The sequence below is a fragment of the Pelobates fuscus genome, chromosome 7, assembly GCF_036172605.1.
Source record: "Pelobates fuscus isolate aPelFus1 chromosome 7, aPelFus1.pri, whole genome shotgun sequence".
In the NCBI taxonomy this organism is placed as follows: Eukaryota; Metazoa; Chordata; class Amphibia; order Anura; family Pelobatidae; genus Pelobates; species Pelobates fuscus.
This window is the reverse complement of record NC_086323.1, coordinates 62,256,041-62,276,000: the sequence shown is the minus strand read 5'-3', so window position 1 is coordinate 62,276,000 and position 19,960 is coordinate 62,256,041. Positions and strand designations below refer to the sequence as shown.

General features: G+C 39.1%; 1 protein-coding gene across 1 annotated transcript in view; it reads right to left on the bottom strand.

Moving 5' to 3' along the window:
• SNX7 (sorting nexin 7) overlaps window positions 1-19,960 on the bottom strand; it is a 118,988-nt gene that overhangs the window by 29,827 nt on the left and 69,201 nt on the right. The window contains exons 6-8 of the mRNA XM_063428341.1: window positions 10,673-10,872; window positions 9,954-10,040; window positions 5,159-5,311 (exon numbers count right to left, since the gene is read on the bottom strand). Coding sequence (XP_063284411.1) covers window positions 5,159-5,311; window positions 9,954-10,040; window positions 10,673-10,872 — 440 coding nt within the window. The remainder of the gene's footprint in view (window positions 1-5,158; window positions 5,312-9,953; window positions 10,041-10,672; window positions 10,873-19,960) is intronic.

Below are 19,960 nucleotides of genomic sequence, written 5' to 3'. Positions count from 1 at the left end.
TTACTCCTACATAGAGAATTGAGCAGTGAGATTATCTATACTAAACCTGCTGCATTAAACTAAAATTGCTTTGTTGCCTATATTGTCCATGTAAATTCAAGATATTGTATGTGCACAAATACAATATCTTGCATTTGTAGTTTGTATTTGCCAAGTCGCTTTTTCTGTATGTAGCTGCCAGTTTCATTGTAGTTACCATTTTTTATTCACCTATTATTGTCTCTTTTTATAATTGAAATTAAGTTGTTGTGGTGCAAGGAGGTCAACGAATGGTTTTACCCCAAATGGGCAGTCACTGATTGACTAACAGCATCAGAGGCCATAAACTTCAATTTTAAAACTCTTCAGCAAAGAAAAGGGCAGGAACACAGGCTTTTGAGGTAAACCGTGCATCAACTGTTTAACCTCTAAAGATGAGAAAGCACCAGGGAACTCCTGCCACCAAAACAACTTTACTCTGATGAAGTTGTTATGGTGCCCAGAGTGCTGCTTTAATCAGTTTTTAACAGTTAGAGTCCCCAGCAATCCGTCCCTCTGTGCTACTTGTATTAAAGAGGAATCGTTAACAGCAATGAGTGTCGGCTGACCGCTTTCAACCTACTTACAGTGCCCACTGCAAGTATGAATTGGTATGGCTAGGAGGAAGCATGTAATCTCTGCCTTAGTGTCCCCCTTCAAGCTAAGTGTCTGCTTTAAAAAAAAAAAACAACAACTTAATTTTAATCTCTCTGACCTTATTCTTTTTGTATTGTTGTACTGCTACCAGTCCAATTGGTATAGTTTGCACCATGCAGTTTTTATTTGATAAAACATTTTTGGCATAAAGTTTCATAAGGTACAGTACAGAAAACTAAAAAAATATATAAGCTTTCCTTAAACTTCTGTCATCTTATGCAATGTTGCAATTAGAGCCACAGAGTTCTCATGTGGTTTGTGAACGTTTGAGAATATGGTCACTTAAGCATTTCTTGTAAACATTTGTCAGCAAGCCCAAACACATTCCCCTGCCTAAGAAAAATATTGGCACTCCTCTGTCCAGCTAAGGGTCACAGCAGGATTTATTTGCTTGTAAAACTGAACTTTGGAAATTATGCAACGTCTTTGCTCGGACTACCCTTCACTTCCAGGCCTTTGTATAACCAATTGTTTCCAAGATGAATACACATTTATCAAAATAAAGCACTTTCCACGTGAGCCCACCATAGCTATGATTAACCCCCTAAGGACACATGACATGTGTGACATGTCATGATTCCCTTTTATTACAGAAGTTTGGTCCTTAAGGCAGTGGTTCTCAACCTTCCTAATGCCGCGACCCTTTAATGCAGTTCCTCATGTTGTGGTGACCCCCAAGCATAAAATTATTTTCGTTGCTACTTCATAACTGTAATTTTGCTACTGTTATGAATCGTAATGTAAATATCTGATATGCAGGATGTATTTTCATTGTTTTGAACATAAAGTATAGTGATTAATCACAAAACCAATATGTATTTATACTATACTATACCACCATTTTACTGTGGAAAAATTGGGGGTACTGCTCTCTTTCCCTTTTCTTTTTGCTCTCCTCCCCCTTTTCTTTTTGCTCTCCTCCCCCTTTTCTTTTTGCTCTCCTCCCCCTTTTCTTTTTGCTCTCCTTCCCCTTTTCTTTTTGCTCTCCTTCCCCTTTTCTTTTTGCTCTCCTTCCCCTTTTCTTTTTGCTCTCCTTCCCCTTTTCTTTTTGCTCTCCTTCCCCTTTTCTTTTTGCTCTCCTTCCCCTTTTCTTTTTGCTCTCCTTCCCCTTTTCTTTTTGCTCTCCTTCCCCTTTTCTTTTTGCTCTCATTTACCTTTTCTTTGCTCTCCTTCTGCCCCCTTTCCCTTCGCTCTCCTTCCTCTGCTCCCCTTCCCCTTTTTTTTGCTTTCCGTCCCATTTTGTTGTCTCTTCTTCCCAATTTATTTGCTCTCCTGCTGCTCTCCTTCCTCTAATCTGCTGCTCTAATATATATCTTTTCTTTGCTCAACCTTCCCATTTCCTCTGCTCTTCTCCCCTTATCTCTGTTTTGCTTACCTTTTTCTCTCTTGTGCTCTGCTAGCTTTCCTGTAGCAGCAGCTAGTCTTCTTTCATCCTCTTTTCTTCTTCTTGGTACCGAGGGCGGGGAATGCAGGGGGTTACGTTGCGTCATGACGTAATCGGCATTGCGGAATGCGGATTGCCAGGTCAGAAGGCGGAGCGGAGGAGACTCACTCCAGCATCATCATGAAACATGATGAAACGAACCGTAATGTCCAGCCCTGTTAGGCGACCCCTGTGAAAGGGTCATTCGACCCCCAAAGGGGTTGCGACCCCTAGGTTGAGAACCACTGCCTTATGGGGTTAAACAAAATAACATCAAACAAAATAATGTTTTAATTAAACACAGTTTAAGCTTTAAAAAAAAAACATACTAAAAAGTAAAACTCACCGCTGTTTCAGTGCCGAGGCCAAATTTTCCCTTAGTCTGATCTTTCGTTGCTGACGCCACGTTCCCTGCTAGTTGTAGTGGTGTTGTAGGGAGGGGCATGTTGCCGACTGGTGTCCCACGAGGGAGGCCAGAGTGCACTATAGTGTTTTGAATAAAGTTTTGTATTCCAGCAGCACAGGGGTAAAAGTTTGTATGTGCATCTTTTCATAGCCAAATGATGCACTTAGAGCCTGCAGGCACCGCTGACGTGGTTATGGTGCTTGCAGTTATCCTTTAAATACCAAACCTCAGATGTGAACAAACTACAGCGTGAAGGAACATTTGGAAGAATGTGCTGTGTTTAATACAAAAATGTACACACGTTGTAGACCGCCAAAACTTTTTAACACTTCTTATTTAGGTGGTTTTGCCATTTGAGTGCTAAATAGCCAATTATTACCTAAACACAACAACCAAGTTTTCATTTTGCTTTAAATTAATAATTCAAAAAAATGAATTGGCACCTAACCCACTTCATCATCAAAGTTTTTGTAGTGACACATGAAAGGAAAAATATCACTGTAAACTGATTTTGCCATTATTACATTTCAAAAAGAATAATTTGAGAACAAGAGCCAATAACCTTTGGTTATGTGTGCCCTTATGCAATTATAATATCACTAGAAAACATTTGTTAATTTTTATGAAAGCAGTTTCTTAGATTTCTAATTATATTTGATCTTTGTAATTAGGAATTTAACACAAAATGAACAGGTCCAAATTATATACACAGCAGGGTAAGGTAAGCGTTTATTATATCAATAGCTCCCATTCTGATTAAGTATTTAGTAAGTGAAGCACGCGATCTGACAATCTTATCTTACATTAAAATGTGGGCTCTGCTTTTCGAAAAGAAAGGATGGGGGAAAAAAAAAAACTGTCTGTAATAGCATTCTGAGACAATTTAAATACTGTATATTATTACAGATAAATAGCAGAAATGTTTGGTAGGTTTAGACATAATTAATGATAGATTAAAGCGAATCAGAACTGCTAAGAATTCTCCATTGTGATGTAGATCTCTAAAGTTCCTTTATCACTCATCTACACTTTTTTTCCAGTTGACTTCTATATGTAGAAGATAAGTGATTAATTTGCCAATACTGGAAGAGCAAGTATTATGTTATTTTACAGATTTCTTTTTTTGTTACTTTTAAAGATATACTCACTGGAGGAAATGGGTTTTGCATTAGGGGAATCATTGTATCAGTGTATATCTCATAAGATCCAAGTGAGGAAGCAGAATATGTTGCATTTATTCTGGCCTGCAAGGTTAGCGTTTCTCATCTGACGTTCGTGTAAGGATCAGCATACATCCCTCCCTTTACAAGAAGAGATCCTTCCTGATTTTATTTAATTTTTAACTCACACCCAAAAAGCATAGTATGTGCCTTAAAGTGGTACGGTCACTTGTGTGGTCTTTGCATTTTTTTGAGAACATCTTACGAGGTGACATGTCCAGTTGTGTGGGGGTGACTAAGGGAAATATACCTACCTCATGCCGTCCATCATCTGGTCACCATACTTTGTTGGCTACTTATCCTGGAGCCTCCGTAAGAGTACAAATCAGGATTTATGGAGGATGCTACTAGTCCTTTCACAGATAATCCTGCCTGTGAGCTATGTAACGTCTGTTCCCAACAGACCAATGGTTGATAGGAAATGGTGACAAATTCTGCCATTTGCCAGAGAGACAAAGGTATTCAGAACTAGAATTTACTACATACGTTAGGAGGGCACCAGTGTACTCCTAGCACCATAACCACTACAGTGCAGTAATGGTTACGGATTGTGGAGTCTCGCTGTAATATGGTACTGATGATGTTTACCAAAACTTAAAATTGAGCTAGAAAACTTTAAAAGACATTTATATCACTTGTGGAAATGAAGGTTAAAATATACTGAATTCTAGTACCATTTACCGTTTTCAGTAAATGTAAAAAACACACTTGCTTCAACAGCACTTTTGAGCATGGACAACATTACTGCCCAAAATTGCAGATATTTACATGCCATGACAACATGAATTACAATGTAAAGCAAAGAAGCAGTGCAAATGAGTTACGGGATTTAATAGGAGTATGAAAGTGGTTGGCAGAACTGCAACTCCCAGACAAAACGGCTAGGTTTCCTGGTGACATGTAAACTTTTATCCTAATGCAAATTAATAAAAAAAAATAAAGAAAATAGAATGCACCAACTGTAATTATAACCTCACATTGTTCTTAATATGCAAGCATTCCTTCTTTATCTCCAAGGAGAGTAAAGAAATATATCACAGAGAAAGAGAAAGAAAGGTAATAAGATTCTTAACTTTCTGGTCTGTCCGTAAACTCTAACGATGCCTTTTTCTTCGCATTCAAATACGCACTGTCTGCTTACCTCTAATGAAGTAATTTTCTTTGTATTCAAAAACCCAGCAGATGTTCATACGAGCTACAGTTTGCTAGCAACTAGAGCTTTGGTATTTAATGGGTTACTCTAAGCACCATGACCACTTCACTGATTTGGAAGTACTTTAGAAGCGGGAGACAGGAGAGAGGAGACCCCATGATGCAAAACTGGTTTGTTTTGTTTTTAAAAGCTATGAAATGAATAAAAGGTTGTGCTGGTGTTCGGAATGCAAGATAACAAGCAATGCACATTTAACGGCAGATTAGCTGTGTGACATTTACCTCTTCATAATGGTCTATCCTGCTGTCAGCCATGTTGGTAAATGCCAGCTTGAGGTCACACTGCATGTTTTGTTTCCATCTTTCCCAGTCAGCCTTAAGAGCGTTATTGGCACATTCCACTTTATCTTCGAGTTTATCAACCTCTTCCTTAAGCTGAAAATGAGATATAGTGCTTAGTTAAACAGAAAGTGAACACCTTCTCTGAGCAGCCTTCTTCATAGTGAGAAGTGATCAATGCTCAGCTATGCGAATCTACCCAGTTTTCTCACGAACACTTTAGAGCGAAAGATGCCAAAAAGTAGCACCCCAGAACTACAATAGGATTTGTAGTTTTGCCAGAGCTGTTAAAGGATCACATTAGTGTCAGGAAAACAAACATTTTCCTGACGCTATAGTGCCCTAAGGGTGCCCTCACCCTCAGGGTCCCCCTCCCTTGGCGCTGAAGGGGTTAAAACCTCTTCAGCCACTTACCTTAATCCAGCGCCGGTGACCTCTCCTCCCCCTCCGACGTCTGCTCCCGAGTAAAAGTGCAGCGCGCGCATTCAAACGGTCTATAGGAAAGCATTTCTCAATGCTTTCCTATGGACGTTCTGCACGCTGGATTAACCCTATGTTTACATCTGCTATGTTTACATTTGAAGGGTTAAAACCTGAGGGACCTGGCACCCAGACCCCTTCATTGAGCTGAAGTGGTCTGGGTGATTATAGTGTCCCTTTAATGTATTTCCTGACCACACCTGCTCTAGTGCAATAGCTACCAAGTATTTTGTGGACAGAAAAAAAATACCCCTTATACTTTTTCTAAGGACAGGGAAGAACAGTGCTGAGCAAAATAGAAGGTCTGTGCCCAAATTATTGGATACACTCCTATAGGAAATAAAACCACTTTGCTAAAAAAAACATTTAAATGGCATTTGCCCAAAATGAGATTATGTAACTCTTTCAAGGTTGGATGGAATGGAAAAGGATCATGGCTGCACCACAAGTAGATATTTCTGCTTCTTTTGTCTCTTTCTTCCTTTCCGTACAAGTAGTAAAATGTATACTACTTATATTATGGTAATTTAAAAGTGAGGAGCCATGCATAAGTGGATACAATAGCTTGCACTGCAGTTTTATTTATGTATAACAAACAAGTTCAGTGATAAACAGCATCTCTAACATGCCATCATTATTTCCGATGCAGATGAAAGTTGTAACCTCTTAATAGAATAAATGAGCAAACGTATATTTGAAGAAGCGGTTCTCTCTATAAACCAGACTTCACTTTCGCTCATGAAAACACAGTTTAAAGAACAAGGACACACATATCACCAACTCAACTTAATGTAAATTAAATGATTTTAAAAACCTACCGGCTACCAACACTCATCTATTGATTATCCCAGTGAGATCCTGAGGGCGCATTGCTAGTGAAGCGACCTGTATCATTATCAATTCACATAATGGTCAGGTGAAATCACCTAAGGTGCCCCCCTCCCCCCTCCCCCTTAGTATGCTTTATTTTGTCTTTTTGTTTTTAAAACATCTCAATAAAACGTATGTTTTACTTAAACATGGGTTGCATCTACTTCATATATGGTGCTCAGTGTTAGGCAGTGTATCTAAAGAGATAATTCCATTACAAGCATCATGCTCTAGTGCACCAATCTTAATAGATTCCTATTCCAAAGTTAGCACCACAGTTCTCATGACACTAGAAAACTGCATGTTTTCTAGGCAAACTACTATGTAATAAAATAACAGGTTTATAGTAAAGTGGTGCTGTGAGTAAGGCCCAGTTTAGGTCAGAATGACAATTGACCTATACATATATGTACAGCCATACTTCTCTTTCATGGAGTTCGGCAGTCAAAAATGTAATATTATATATATAATACTGTAAAATGCACCTACTGTGGGAAAAATTATATATATTATATATATATATATATATATATATATATATATATATATATATATATATATATATATATATATATATATATATATATAAATAAAATTTTCCCACAGTAAGTGCATTTTACAGTCAGATTCAAATACTCCTGGTTTTACCTCTCAAAAAAAGATTTTTGTAAGTATGTTGAAACCAATGACTTTTGCAAAAACACACTAAAGCAAAACAGAAAGGTTCTGCTTTTAGTTCCTTCTCCCGAATTAAAGCCATCTGTTGCTCAGCATACCAAAAAAAAAAAAAAAAATAATAAAAAAAAAAGTCAAAGCCACTGACTATCCCTTGGGGCAATAACAACCTGAAATTTGCTTTCACAGATTGTGTTTTCAATACAGGAACTCCCAAAATTGGCACTGAATAAAAACATGCACATTCTGTTGGCATCTGCATTTGTTTTATAATTGGGCAGATTGAATGATCATGTTTTTTGTAAATTGTTTTTTTCTGGACTCTCGCTCTCTGAGGATTGAGTATTTGCAAAATGATCATTTAAAACCAAGATCTTGTACAAGCAATACCAAGTTATGCTGTTTATGTATATAGATCTCAAAATATCTAATCCATACACGTATGAGTGACACAAAGCAATATCTAAATAGCTACATAACTAGCGATAGCTAGATAAATCAAAAGATAGATAAACGAAACAGAGATAGAAAGGTATAAAAAGAAACACAAGTAGTGACAGCAACAACTATACAGAGAGAGGTACCGTAAGAATGAGAGGCAAACAGAGCAAGTGAGTGAGATGAGCAGAGGAAGAGATTGAGAGGGGCACAAACAGAGAGAGTGACACACACACAGAGAGATGCAAAGATATAAGTTCTTGTTAAAGGGTTGGCAACCTCTGGCACCCTAAATGTTGTGAACTACATCTTACCTGATGCTTTGATAGCATGATAGCTGTAAGAGCATTATGGGAGATGAATTCCTCAAGACAAAGGTGGTCTATCCCGGATATAGCGGTTAGTGAATGTCTCCACAAGCATAAGATGGCCTTATTTTCCTCTGATGCACCCATCACCATGTGTTTGATACTATATGATTACAGTTGGGGCTAAAGTTCAATTATAGTGTCCTTTTAATCAAATGAATCTTTGCCCCTCTTTATATAAAGGGAGATTTATTTATTTATTACGGGTATTTATAAAGCGCCAACAGATTCCGCAGCGCTGTACAATTAGTGGAGAACATTCAATATACACACACACAAATACAAAAGGTAGAGAGGGCCCTGCCCGTAAGCTGAAATCTTGCCATTTAAGCTCTTTTATACAGAGTGCACAATCTAAAGGATACCGTGGGGATTTGAGACAAGAGGTAGCAGGGGAAATTTGGAAATGATGACTAAATAAGGCAACAGAGTTGCAGCTATTGGTAGGATATAGAGGGAATGAAGAGGTAAGTGAGTGAGAATTTTAAACAGCTGGAGGAGCTATAAATTTAGGGGGAACCTGGGTGGGCGGGTGTGTGAGCTAAGGAGATAGAATCACATTCTATATATGTCCATAGCTCCTCTTTTGCCACATTACAGTATCATAGGGGTATGACTGGAAAAAATTTGATGAGGCCATAACTCACTAATCTAATGCAGGTTTGGACATGCACGTCCTGGTGCTTCATTTATGGAGTCAGTTCAACCATGCATTATGGAGAATAATACACAGATACATTCACCAACATAACATGATCAGTGCACTGTAATTAGAGAAAATGGTAGGACTTACATTCTACAGTAGCTGTGTTGCCAGGAAATATACAACCAGTGAAAATTCACATGCACGTGTGACAAGAGCTGTCCTCTGTGTTTTAATCTTTATTATATATATTGAATTAAGAGCATAACAGAATTTCTCTCTGCCTAATTGATGCAATCCTGTTCTAATGCAAATCACAAGCCACACTGCCAGGTAGGTACCCATTGCAAGCGGTGACTACAGGGTCGCAGAGAACGTCCACTCTATACGATTGTGTGTTTACATGTGTAGGCATACAGATGTGGAATATGTTGGCAGTTTATAAAATAATACCCACATATATTCATTATAATATCAGCACTGCCTACTGTTAAAATGAACAGAGAAGGACATTAGAAAGTCGTTTTGCTGACCTTTTTCCAGGTTGCATATAATTGTTATATGTAGGCTTTTGAAGATGTTATACATTTTAAAATCATCAGTCGTATATTCACAAACAATGCAATTTAAAGGGAAAGGTGAACTAGAGGCATGATCCCTAGAGAACACCTAGAAAAGGTCTTTGAGAACATAGCTTATTAATACATATTTAACCAACAAGCAAGCTAATAGCAAACATCAAATTCCAAAAATGAAAGTGTAAACGAAAGATTAGTATTCACAGAGGGAAGACGACAACATGGGATATGGGGATCAAAAAACATCAAATTCACTTTTATTCCGAAAAATTTAAATATCAAAAAAGTGCTTGATCTGCTCTGCGTGTCTGTAGAATAATTATTCACGCAGTAACTTAACACTAAAATACGATCTAGTTTTCCTGCATTCATAACATTTTAGCACTGAAATACCACCAATATTTAATACATTAGAAATAATTCATTAACAAATAATGAATGCAATAAAGAAAAAGTAAAAAACAAAGCACAAATTTTCGCCAATACTACTGGATCATGTCCATAGGTATAACAAAGTTTGTATTAACACAACAGACCATCCCTTATTTGTGATGTGATGAAATCAATAGTATGACATTTTTACTGACCCTCTTTGAAGTAGTAAACTGTAATCACATAAATCTACATTTTAATATTTACAACAATTATAGAGGAAGCAAACAGTCAAAATTACATTCTGTACTTACAATCTCTCTATCCACTTTTTTGTTATTCAATGTTTCCACTTTGGCATCAAGTTCTGCCTGAATAAGATCTCTTCGCTTCAGGACACCCTTCAGGAAAAATAGAATTTATTAAAATAAAAAAATGAAAACTTATTTTTCTCGAGCATTGGATCAAGTTCAACAGAGTATCCTACGTTGGAAGGTTTAAACAGAAGAATGACTAAAATGAATCACACTTGTAAGCTGCAGTTAGAAAAAGTTACAGTGTAGGGGAGTACAATATTACTTTGACTCTGCACAAGCATTACTTGTCATCCATTACTGAACTGAGGCATACTTCAATTACACAAATATTTCTAAGTCCCACCAAACATTGAGAAACAATACGAACCAGAGCATTATCCCCCTTAATTGGGGAGATGGGTTATGGAGACAGTCACAAATCTTCAATCCCAGAATAAGGGCTTCAACCCAATTAAAATCTACAGAAAAACAAAAAAACTCCACCAACTAGGACAAGACAGGACAGCACACACACACACACACACACACACACTAAGTAGTAAGTAAACCTGTAAGGATCGATAATAACCATAGATTCTGCACTAGCAAATTAAATCTTTGTTACAAGCAGATGAGGAAAACTATATTTTTCAAATATACTTGTAAATCCAATTGGAAGAATTATGAGTGGAAAGGAATTATTGTATAAGCACTGTATTTATAAGACTTCTACTTACAGAGAGGGTTTCACTGTATAGAACATATTCATGTATAACAGGAATAAGTTCTCCAGAGAGTTTAGAATTCAGGGTTTCGGTGACCTTGCAGCACCTATCAATGCACCCAGCCACCCCTTTCAAGGGGTCAACGAGGTCTTCTTCTGATGCTGACCACAGAGTGTGGATAGGCCCATATTCCTTCATTTCTTCATAATAATCTAGAAAGAAATACAGAGGAACACAATACTAGGTGCCAGTGCAATTACATGATTTAATTGTTTTTTTTTTTTTTTTTAATATCCCTTTAATGGCCATTAAAATGTATGCTGACCTGCCACACCTGTACTAACAACTCACCTTACTTATTTAAGGTGAAAGGCAAAATCTCTAAGGAGAGATTTTTATAAACCTCTACACATGAAGTACATGGGGTGGGGAGTTTAAGAAAAATACCCTGTCTTAGAGAATTTGCCTTTCAGCTTAAAGAAGCAAGAGAATTGTTAGAGCAGGACTCACTTAAGAGGTTTTGCCTTGATGTGGCAGGTGAGCTTACATTTTATGGCCATAGGAGTAATTCTAAAAAACATCCTGTTATTTAAATGTGCATAGGGATTTGGGATAGTGTGCAAGTAACTTTTTTCTTTGGTTTATTTTTATGTATTGGGGCTGATGTGTACTATAGTCATTGCTGCCCCAGAGGAGTAGAAGGGGTTTGAGGGCAGTGCAGAATCGTGTATGTCTGTTTAGGATTCAATTATCAATGGCTTTATAAATATCTGATAAAAACAACCAATCTATAATGTGATTCAAACCTGCAATAAGAGTACATACCAGTTAACATTACATTTCTATGAACCACTATGCGTAGCCCTTCATCAGCGTGTGAGAGAGTTTGCTAGTTTTATTCAGAAGGAAAAAGTTATAAAATAAATATTTTTCTCATACTAGATATAAAAAAAAAAAAGTTTCACAAGCTAAAAAAAAAATTACAAAATAAAAATCTATTTTCACATTCTTATCCATGTATAAATTACAGATAAAAGACTTAATGGTTAAATTCTGGAGATGAAAGTTCCCAAGCTTTTTTGCCTACAGCCTTTCTAGGACTAGAGACTGCAACAACTCTCTAATCTAACCACAGAAAGATTCAAACAAGAGCGCTCCACTTTCACCATGTCTAAAGTTTTCAGAAGATTTTTAAATGTTCCATTTGGTAGGTTCTCTGATGCACAGAATAAGTGGACTTGCATGTTTGGATTTATTTCCAGAACTAGTAAATGTATTTTTTTTTTTTTTTAGGGGGGCGTGCCCAGCTTCCGGTGTGAGCAGTCGCATGGATTAGGAGCTCCGCCGTCTTCCCGACCAAAAAGCGACTTTTACACAGCGACTAACAACGAAAGCGCCCTAATACTGTGATTTACTTACACCAGAAGGGACAGGGTTTCTTGATGTCTCCTTCGAAGCAATTGAAGCTGTCCGAGACAGCCAAACTGAAAAAATCTGGTCGTCGCAGAGAAATTCAAGATGGCGACGAGGCCTCTAACTTTTCAGACGGACAGTCCGACTATGAGACCAGCTCCTCCAAGTATTCTGAGGCACCCATAACAGAACGCAGTCTGCATAGGATGCTGCAAGAGCTCAGAGCAACGATCACTGCGGATTTCCACCGCATTAACGGGGACCTGAGAAAAGAAATAACCAGCATTGGCGACAGGACTAGCCACTTGGAGAATAAAACCGACGAACTGTGTGGGGCCCACAATGAGGTAGTCGACAAACTTCAGAAATTATCGGAAGAAAATACGTTTCTTAAAACTAAGCTTGCCGATATGGAGGATAGGTCAAGGAGGCAAAACGTACGGTTTCGTGGCATCCCGGACGACATCCCCCAAGATGCCCTTCCAGCACATATACTTTCTATATGTCAAGCCTTAGTCCCAAACCTGCCTGACTCTGCATGGGCGTACGACCGCATGCACAGACTACCGAGGCCCTCACGTCTACCTGCCGATGTCCCGAGGGACGTTATAGTAAGATTCCACTACTATGCGCACAAAGAATCCTTACTGATGGCGGCAAGAAAACTTCAAACGCTTCCTGAACCACATCAGCAGGTCGCTTTATTTGCAGATCTCTCAGCGGCCACGATGGAAAAACGGAAAGAATTTATCACAGTCACGAAAACCCTTCGCAACAACAAGGTGATGTACAGATGGGGATATCCCACTAAGTTGATTATCTGGCGACAAGGCAGGAACTATATTGCGAATAACGCGGCGGAAGGCATGAAGATGATTACCACGTGGGGCCTCTGGAATGGCTCACCTAACCATCAAACTGCGGCCGAGCCAGCATCTCCCCGAAGAATCCAAGGAGATTGGCAAATGGCAAGATCTCCAACCAAGGCTCCCTGAACTCTCTTGCTGCTCGTGCTGACATGCAGGTCGCCCTGGTATACATTTAGTTATAATTGTATCTTGCAATAGGCCGAGTACACTCTATATGATGTCTTTTCAAAATGTTTATGTTCAACCATTTATTTTCCCGCATGTATTCCAGTCTCTAGCAGAATGTTGCGGCCACTCTTTTACTTAATGTCCCACATTAATTTGATGCAATTTTAATTCTTTCTCGTGGGTAAACCAACAGAGGATTTAAATGTAAGGCCTTTGAAAATGTTTATGCGCCCAAGTTAACCCTCGCCCCATTAGAGTCCATGATACGGAAGGTATCACTTAAATAGATTACGTGTAGGCTTATTTGGCTACCGCCATAGTACCACACCCTACATCCAATAGTTATATAAATGGTTACCAGGAGTAACACCCTGACTTACTAGATGTAATCAAGATTAGATGGTGTTTAAGTTCTTAACTATGTTTACTTCTCGTGCATTATTTGATATGCAATGTTGTTATGCTATCACTTCAGGTCGGGAGGTGCTCTCAGCCTCCCTCTGTCACCCTTGGAGGGGATCCTAGCTCTCACCCAAGGATGATCATTGTATCTCTTCCAGCCCAGGAAGATGTGTGTAAATACTTTTGTTCGTACTATTTTTCTTTTTTTTCTTCTACCCGTATCTCTCCCTTTCCCGTAGGTCCAGACAGTAAACTTGCACAATTCAAACTGCATAGGAAGTGGGCCCTAACTACCACTAGGCTAGCTTATACAATGTCGTCAAGATCCCTTATAATAATTGCCAGGGGGTCCAGTAGACTACCTATCTGGTTTACATGGTATCCCTGTATCAATGTCCTCCATAACTTTCACCCATGACGCAAAATACAATGAAAGTCCTCTCGATTAACGCAAGAGGATTAAACAGCCCCTTTAAAAGAAGACAACTCATAAACACTATGCATGACTCCGATGCAGCAATTGTATGCGTCCAAGAAACCGATTTTAGCTTAAAAAAACCCTCCCAAATCCGATCCACAAAATATCCCATGGCTTACTATGCCAACGCCCCGAACAAATCTAAAGGAGTAGCGATAATTTTCCATAAAGACTGGATATTCACGGTACACAAACAATTTGCAGACAAGACTGGCAGAGCGCTTATTCTAATAGGTGATTTAAATGGCATTTCACTGACAGTAGCCTCAATATATGCCCCGAATGAGGCGCAGTTTTCTTTCCTGAATAGAACAATTAAAAAAATAAAACGCATGTCACAAGGTCACATTTTTATTTGTGGCGACTGCAACTGTATCCTCAACCCATCACTGGATATAAAACGTAAAAACAATAAACCACCCAATAAACTGACTACCCATAATGCAAAACTTTTTTCCAATTTACTACATTGTCAGGACTTATATGACACATGGAGGAATCTCTTCCCCTCCATGTCTGACTTTACATATTTTTCACGAGTACATATGACATACTCGAGGATCGATATGTGCCTTGTAGACAAAGCAACTCTCCCCCACCTTTTAGATCAGTCAATGGGACAAAGAACATGGTCGGACCATGCCCCAATCACCATCACATTCAAAGTACCTTACCCCACGACAGGCCGGGGTAAATGGAGACTAAACGAATCCCTATTAGACGACCCCATAAACCTGCAGAAGATAACATCCACATTATCCCAGTATTTCGCCCTCAACACCACCGACGACACTTCCGTCGAAACCCAATGGCTAGCTCATAAGGCAGTGATTAGAGGTGAATTTATTAAATTAGGTTCCGCCACTAAAAAGCAAAGACAGGCTATAGATACAACACTAAGGCAGGAACTTAATAATTTAGAACAATCCAACAAACGAGCCCCCTCTAAAGCTGTATCAACCCAAATTACCAAAATACAAAATAACATACAGAAAATCCAAACTCAACTGTATACCAAACAGGTGATGAAAACCAAACAAAAATTCTACCATATGGGCAATAAGGCAGGCAAACTACTGGCTAACCAACTAAAATCTAATTATCTACAAACCAAAATACCATATATCACCTCCAAAAATGGCGTTAAAATATATAACCCCCACAATATTGTAGATGAACTGGCTCTATTCTATGAAGAGCTATATAATCTTAAAAATGATAAAACAACCCACGTACCCAATAACTTGGAGATATCTACATATCTCTCACACATTAAACTACCACAAACCACGATAGAACAAAATACAATTTTAGACGCCCCGTTCACAGAAGATGAAATAGCTCAGGCCATACGATCTATTCCCAAACACAAAGCTTCTGGTCCGGATGGACTCTCTAATTACTATTATATAAAACTGATGCCCCAAATTACCCCTCACATAACTAAGCTGTTTAATACGATCAAAAACTCTGGTGTGTTCCCTCGGGAAATGCTGGAGGCTTACATAATAACGCTACCAAAACCAAACAAGCCCCCAACAATTTGCAGCAATCTAAGACCCATATCTCTGCTAAATGCAGATGTGAAACTGTATGCAAAGCTAATTGCGAACAGGCTCAAACCCCTTATGCCCAACCTAGTCTCAGAGGAACAAGCCGGATTTGTTCAAGGAAAACAAGTGGGCGATAACACCAGATACTGTATGGATATGGTGGATTGGGCAAACGATAGCAAGCAGAGTGGGGTCCTCATGGCCTTGGATGCCGAAAAGGCATTTGATCGCCTGAATTGGGATTATATGGAAGCAACACTGTCAGCCTTTGGACTCTCAAAGGCTTTCATAAAAACTATATTAGCCCTTTACGCCTCACCCTCGGCTAAAGTTTTTAATACGGGGTTCACGTCCAGAAGTTTTTGTATCACCAACGGAACGAGGCAGGGGTGCCCCCTGTCGCCCCTGATCTTCATTCTCTGTTTGGAACCTCTGATACAACGTATCAAACTAGATCCGTCACTTCCCGGTTTGTCCACTCCTGCAGGAGAAAAGAAAATCGCATTGTTTGCAGATGATATCATAGTTTTTCTGGCAAACCCCAATAACACAATCCCAAGACTAATCGAGGTCTTATCATCCTACGGCTCTATATCTTATTACAAGAATAATATTAGTAAGACCCAAATACTCCCTATCAACCTACCGTCACAATTAGTAGGCACCTTGAAAAATAGCTATCCATTTGATTGGAAAACCACGTCACTATCCTACCTCGGAGTTAGAATTACCATATCAAATTCACTCATTATCAAGGAAAACCATGAAAAGGTATTATCCGTGATAACCAAACAGATGAGCACTTGGGACAAACTTCATATGTCATGGCTTGGGAAAATCAACTCTGTAAAAACGATGATCCTACCCCATATTTTATATCTCTTTAGAACGCTTCCAATTGCTCTCCCTAATAAACTCATCAAACGTTTTCAATCTGCCATTAACGCTCATATTTGGAAAAAAAAGCCCCCAAGAGTATCTTTCCAATCGATGTGGCGCCCATTAACTCAGGGAGGTCTCAGTATACCAAATATCCAACACTACTACAGAGCAACGACTCTGGCACAAAGCCTAGACATACTCACAGGCAGGACAAATCCCCTATGGCTCAATCTCAAATCAGCGTGCAGCCAAACCCCCTCTCTGGCGAATGTGCTATGGTCCTCATCCTCACTTCCACGAGCTGCTATATTACCAGCCACAATATTCCTGATAAACTCTTGGAAGAATTGGAATAAATCAGTCTGGCCCCCCGAGGAACTACTATACCTTGCACCTCTTTCAGCCCTCTCGCAGATCTCTCCTGATCTGCCCACACGAAGGTGGTCAGATCTGGGTATCACACACGTCCACCATCTGTTCACTAAAAATGGTATCCGCCCCTTTCAAGAGTTGCAGGCCCTGTTCAAGTTACCCTCTCGGGACATATTCCTATATCTAAGAGTCAAACATATTCTGTTATCCAAATCGATATCATATACGAATCCACTATCATTCAGCAAGCTAGGACAAAAATGGCATACCACATTGAAATTCCACCCTTCGTGGAAATTTCTCTCCACATGTTATACAGCACAGGTAGACCCTAAGGCATCACACAAACTACCATATATGCTTAAGTGGGAAAACATTCTAGGAATAGAATATACTTTGGAGGAATGGGAAATGGCTATAAAATACACTAAACAATCCTCCAATTGTGTCACGCTATGGGAGGCCTACTTTAAAATTCTCATGAGATGGTATATGGTCCCATCCAGATTATACAAAATTTATACTACTTTATCCCCACTTTGCTGGAGATGCAACAAAGAAGTAGGATCTCTAGAACACATCTTTTGGGAATGCACCTACATACAAGCATTCTGGCAACACGTACAGAATTCGATATTCATGCTATGCAAACTCTCACTCCCTCTCACACCGAGCATCTATATTCTACACCTAATACCCAACCTGTATGATATCCCAGCAAGGGATGCGGTACTCAATATCTTGGTGGCCGCGAAGACCCGCATCGCAGCACACTGGAAAAGCACCCATTGTCCAGATATTTTAGAAGTGCTGGCCAACGTTGATTCCACGTACAATCATGAAAAGGTTTGGGCAACAAAGGGTAACGCAACTAAATTCAACACTAATTGGTATAACTGGGAATCTTTCTATGGTTCCTACATTAAGTGAGCAGACATAACGTTTGCACATCTCATAGGCCCAACGAGCAGAGATTGCAGGTTTTTCATAGCCTATACACATTAAAGGTCAGGACCAATTACCTCTACGGTAATCCTACATTACTCCCCCACTCCTTCCAGATTCACCCCTCTTCCCTCCATGTATGACATGATTAAACGTACGTAACGCTACCTTAAGTTAACATCCAAGCAGATAGCAAGCATTTACAGAATTAAAGCACACTGCCTCCCTGTGAATTCGCACAACCATAGTGTAATTCTATGCACCCTGTGTCAAAAAGACCATATACAATAGTAGGCACATAATTTTAAACAGGATCGCTCACTTCCACGCAACCTGTAACAAGGGTGATCAGAGGCGTTTTGTACATAGACACTATGGGTATGATATCCTATGAACTGCGAAATGTTAAAACCAATGTTATTGATAGTCCTAATCAACGTGTATGTATGTGCTTTGTACTCTTCTACCCAATGATGTATAATTCATGACAAGGTATGCACTTATCTAACAATTTGGATGTACCTCTACTATCTATCCTTTTTTCTTTTTTCTGTTATTCCCTGTTATTATTTGACAAAACCAATAAAAAATATATATTGAAAAAAAAAAAAAAATGTATTTTTTATTTTTTTATAATGTATTCTATCATCTTGGTAATTGTTTCAAATTATGAAGCAGCTAGTAGAGCCGCAATGGGCTTCCTGTTCAGTATACTCTACTGAGACACAAGGATTTTGTGTGTTTCAGAGAGTTAACTATTTTTGTCTGCCTGAACGTATTTTTATATAGGACTTTAATATTTTAGTTTTTTTTTCCACTTATAGGGATACGAACATAGAGATGGGAGTAGACATCGATTTAAAAAAGCATGACCATGACGATTCTCATACTATACAAACACAATATAATGGTGATCTAATTCTGTTGTGTATAATTTAAATCAATATGTTAAGTGTGCTTTGTTTGGTATATTTTATATGCATATCCACATTTGTTTGTTCATCTGAATGACCTGTAGCAACTATAGTTCCCCCGGTCACTTGGGTCAGGAGCAATATTCATTGTTCATGGGGCACCATGTATATATGTATACTTAAATATCTATCATCTTTATGGGTTGTGTTATAAGCTATTACATGAATGACTAACGTGATGTATGCAGATGTAGAACCTTTATAAATTCAAGCGATGTTGGGGTTATCAGATAAGTTATTAATTATGTATAGGTTTGTTCCACTATGTGGTATTGGGTATTATTGGATGCCTATATTTAGTTAAAGGCATATATAGGAGAGTTCTGGAGATGAATAGAATAGTTGATTACGCATATGTGAATGTAAAGCCTTTATGTACAACTCTCTTATATGTGTTATTTGTATCATGTCTGAAATGAAATTAATGACAAGAAGATAGAGAGAAAAAAAAAAAAAGAATGGAGCCAAAAAGTTACAGCACCTTAATACACTATCTTAAACATACAAAATAGGTAAAAGGTGTCAGACCTCTATGTCTATAATAGTATAGTTTCTAATATTGACAGGAGTGCATTATGTGGGTGAGGGGTGCAGTGTGTGTGATTTTTAAAATTTGCGATTTGTGAGGTGGGCAGTGTGTGATTTTTATTTTTTTTTTTTAAATGCACTTAAATTTATCTATTTTTTTCCTTTTTTTCTATTCTACTTTTTTCTGTGTGTGTCTGTGGGGTGCTGTGCGTTAGGGGTGCAGTGCGTATGAGGGGGTGTAGCGCATGTGTGCAAGGGGTGCAGTGCGTGTGTGTGCTGTGTGTAAGGAACGCAGTGCGTGCGTGTATGTGAAGGGTGCTGTGTGTAAGAGGTGCAGTGCACGCGCGAGGGGGGCAGTGTGTGTGAAGGGTGGAGTGCGTGTGAGGGGTGGAGTGCGTGTGAGGGGTGGAGTGCGTGTGAGGGGGCAGTCTGTGGGGTGTGTAAGGGGGGTAAGTATGTGTGAGAGGTGCATAGGGTCTATGCTGTGTGTAGGTAGGCGAGATGTGAAAATCTATCTTAATGTCTCCCCCTCCCTCCTTCTTACCGTTTACCATGGAGGTGGGACATAATGCTGCAAGCCCTGGTGGTCCAGTGGTGGCATGTTCACTTTAACCTGCAGCTCTTCCGCTGACTCTCCTGTCCTCCTGCGAGCACAGCACTGTATCAGAGCATTGCCATGGTAACACGTGGCAACGCTCCTACAAGCCTTCTCGCGG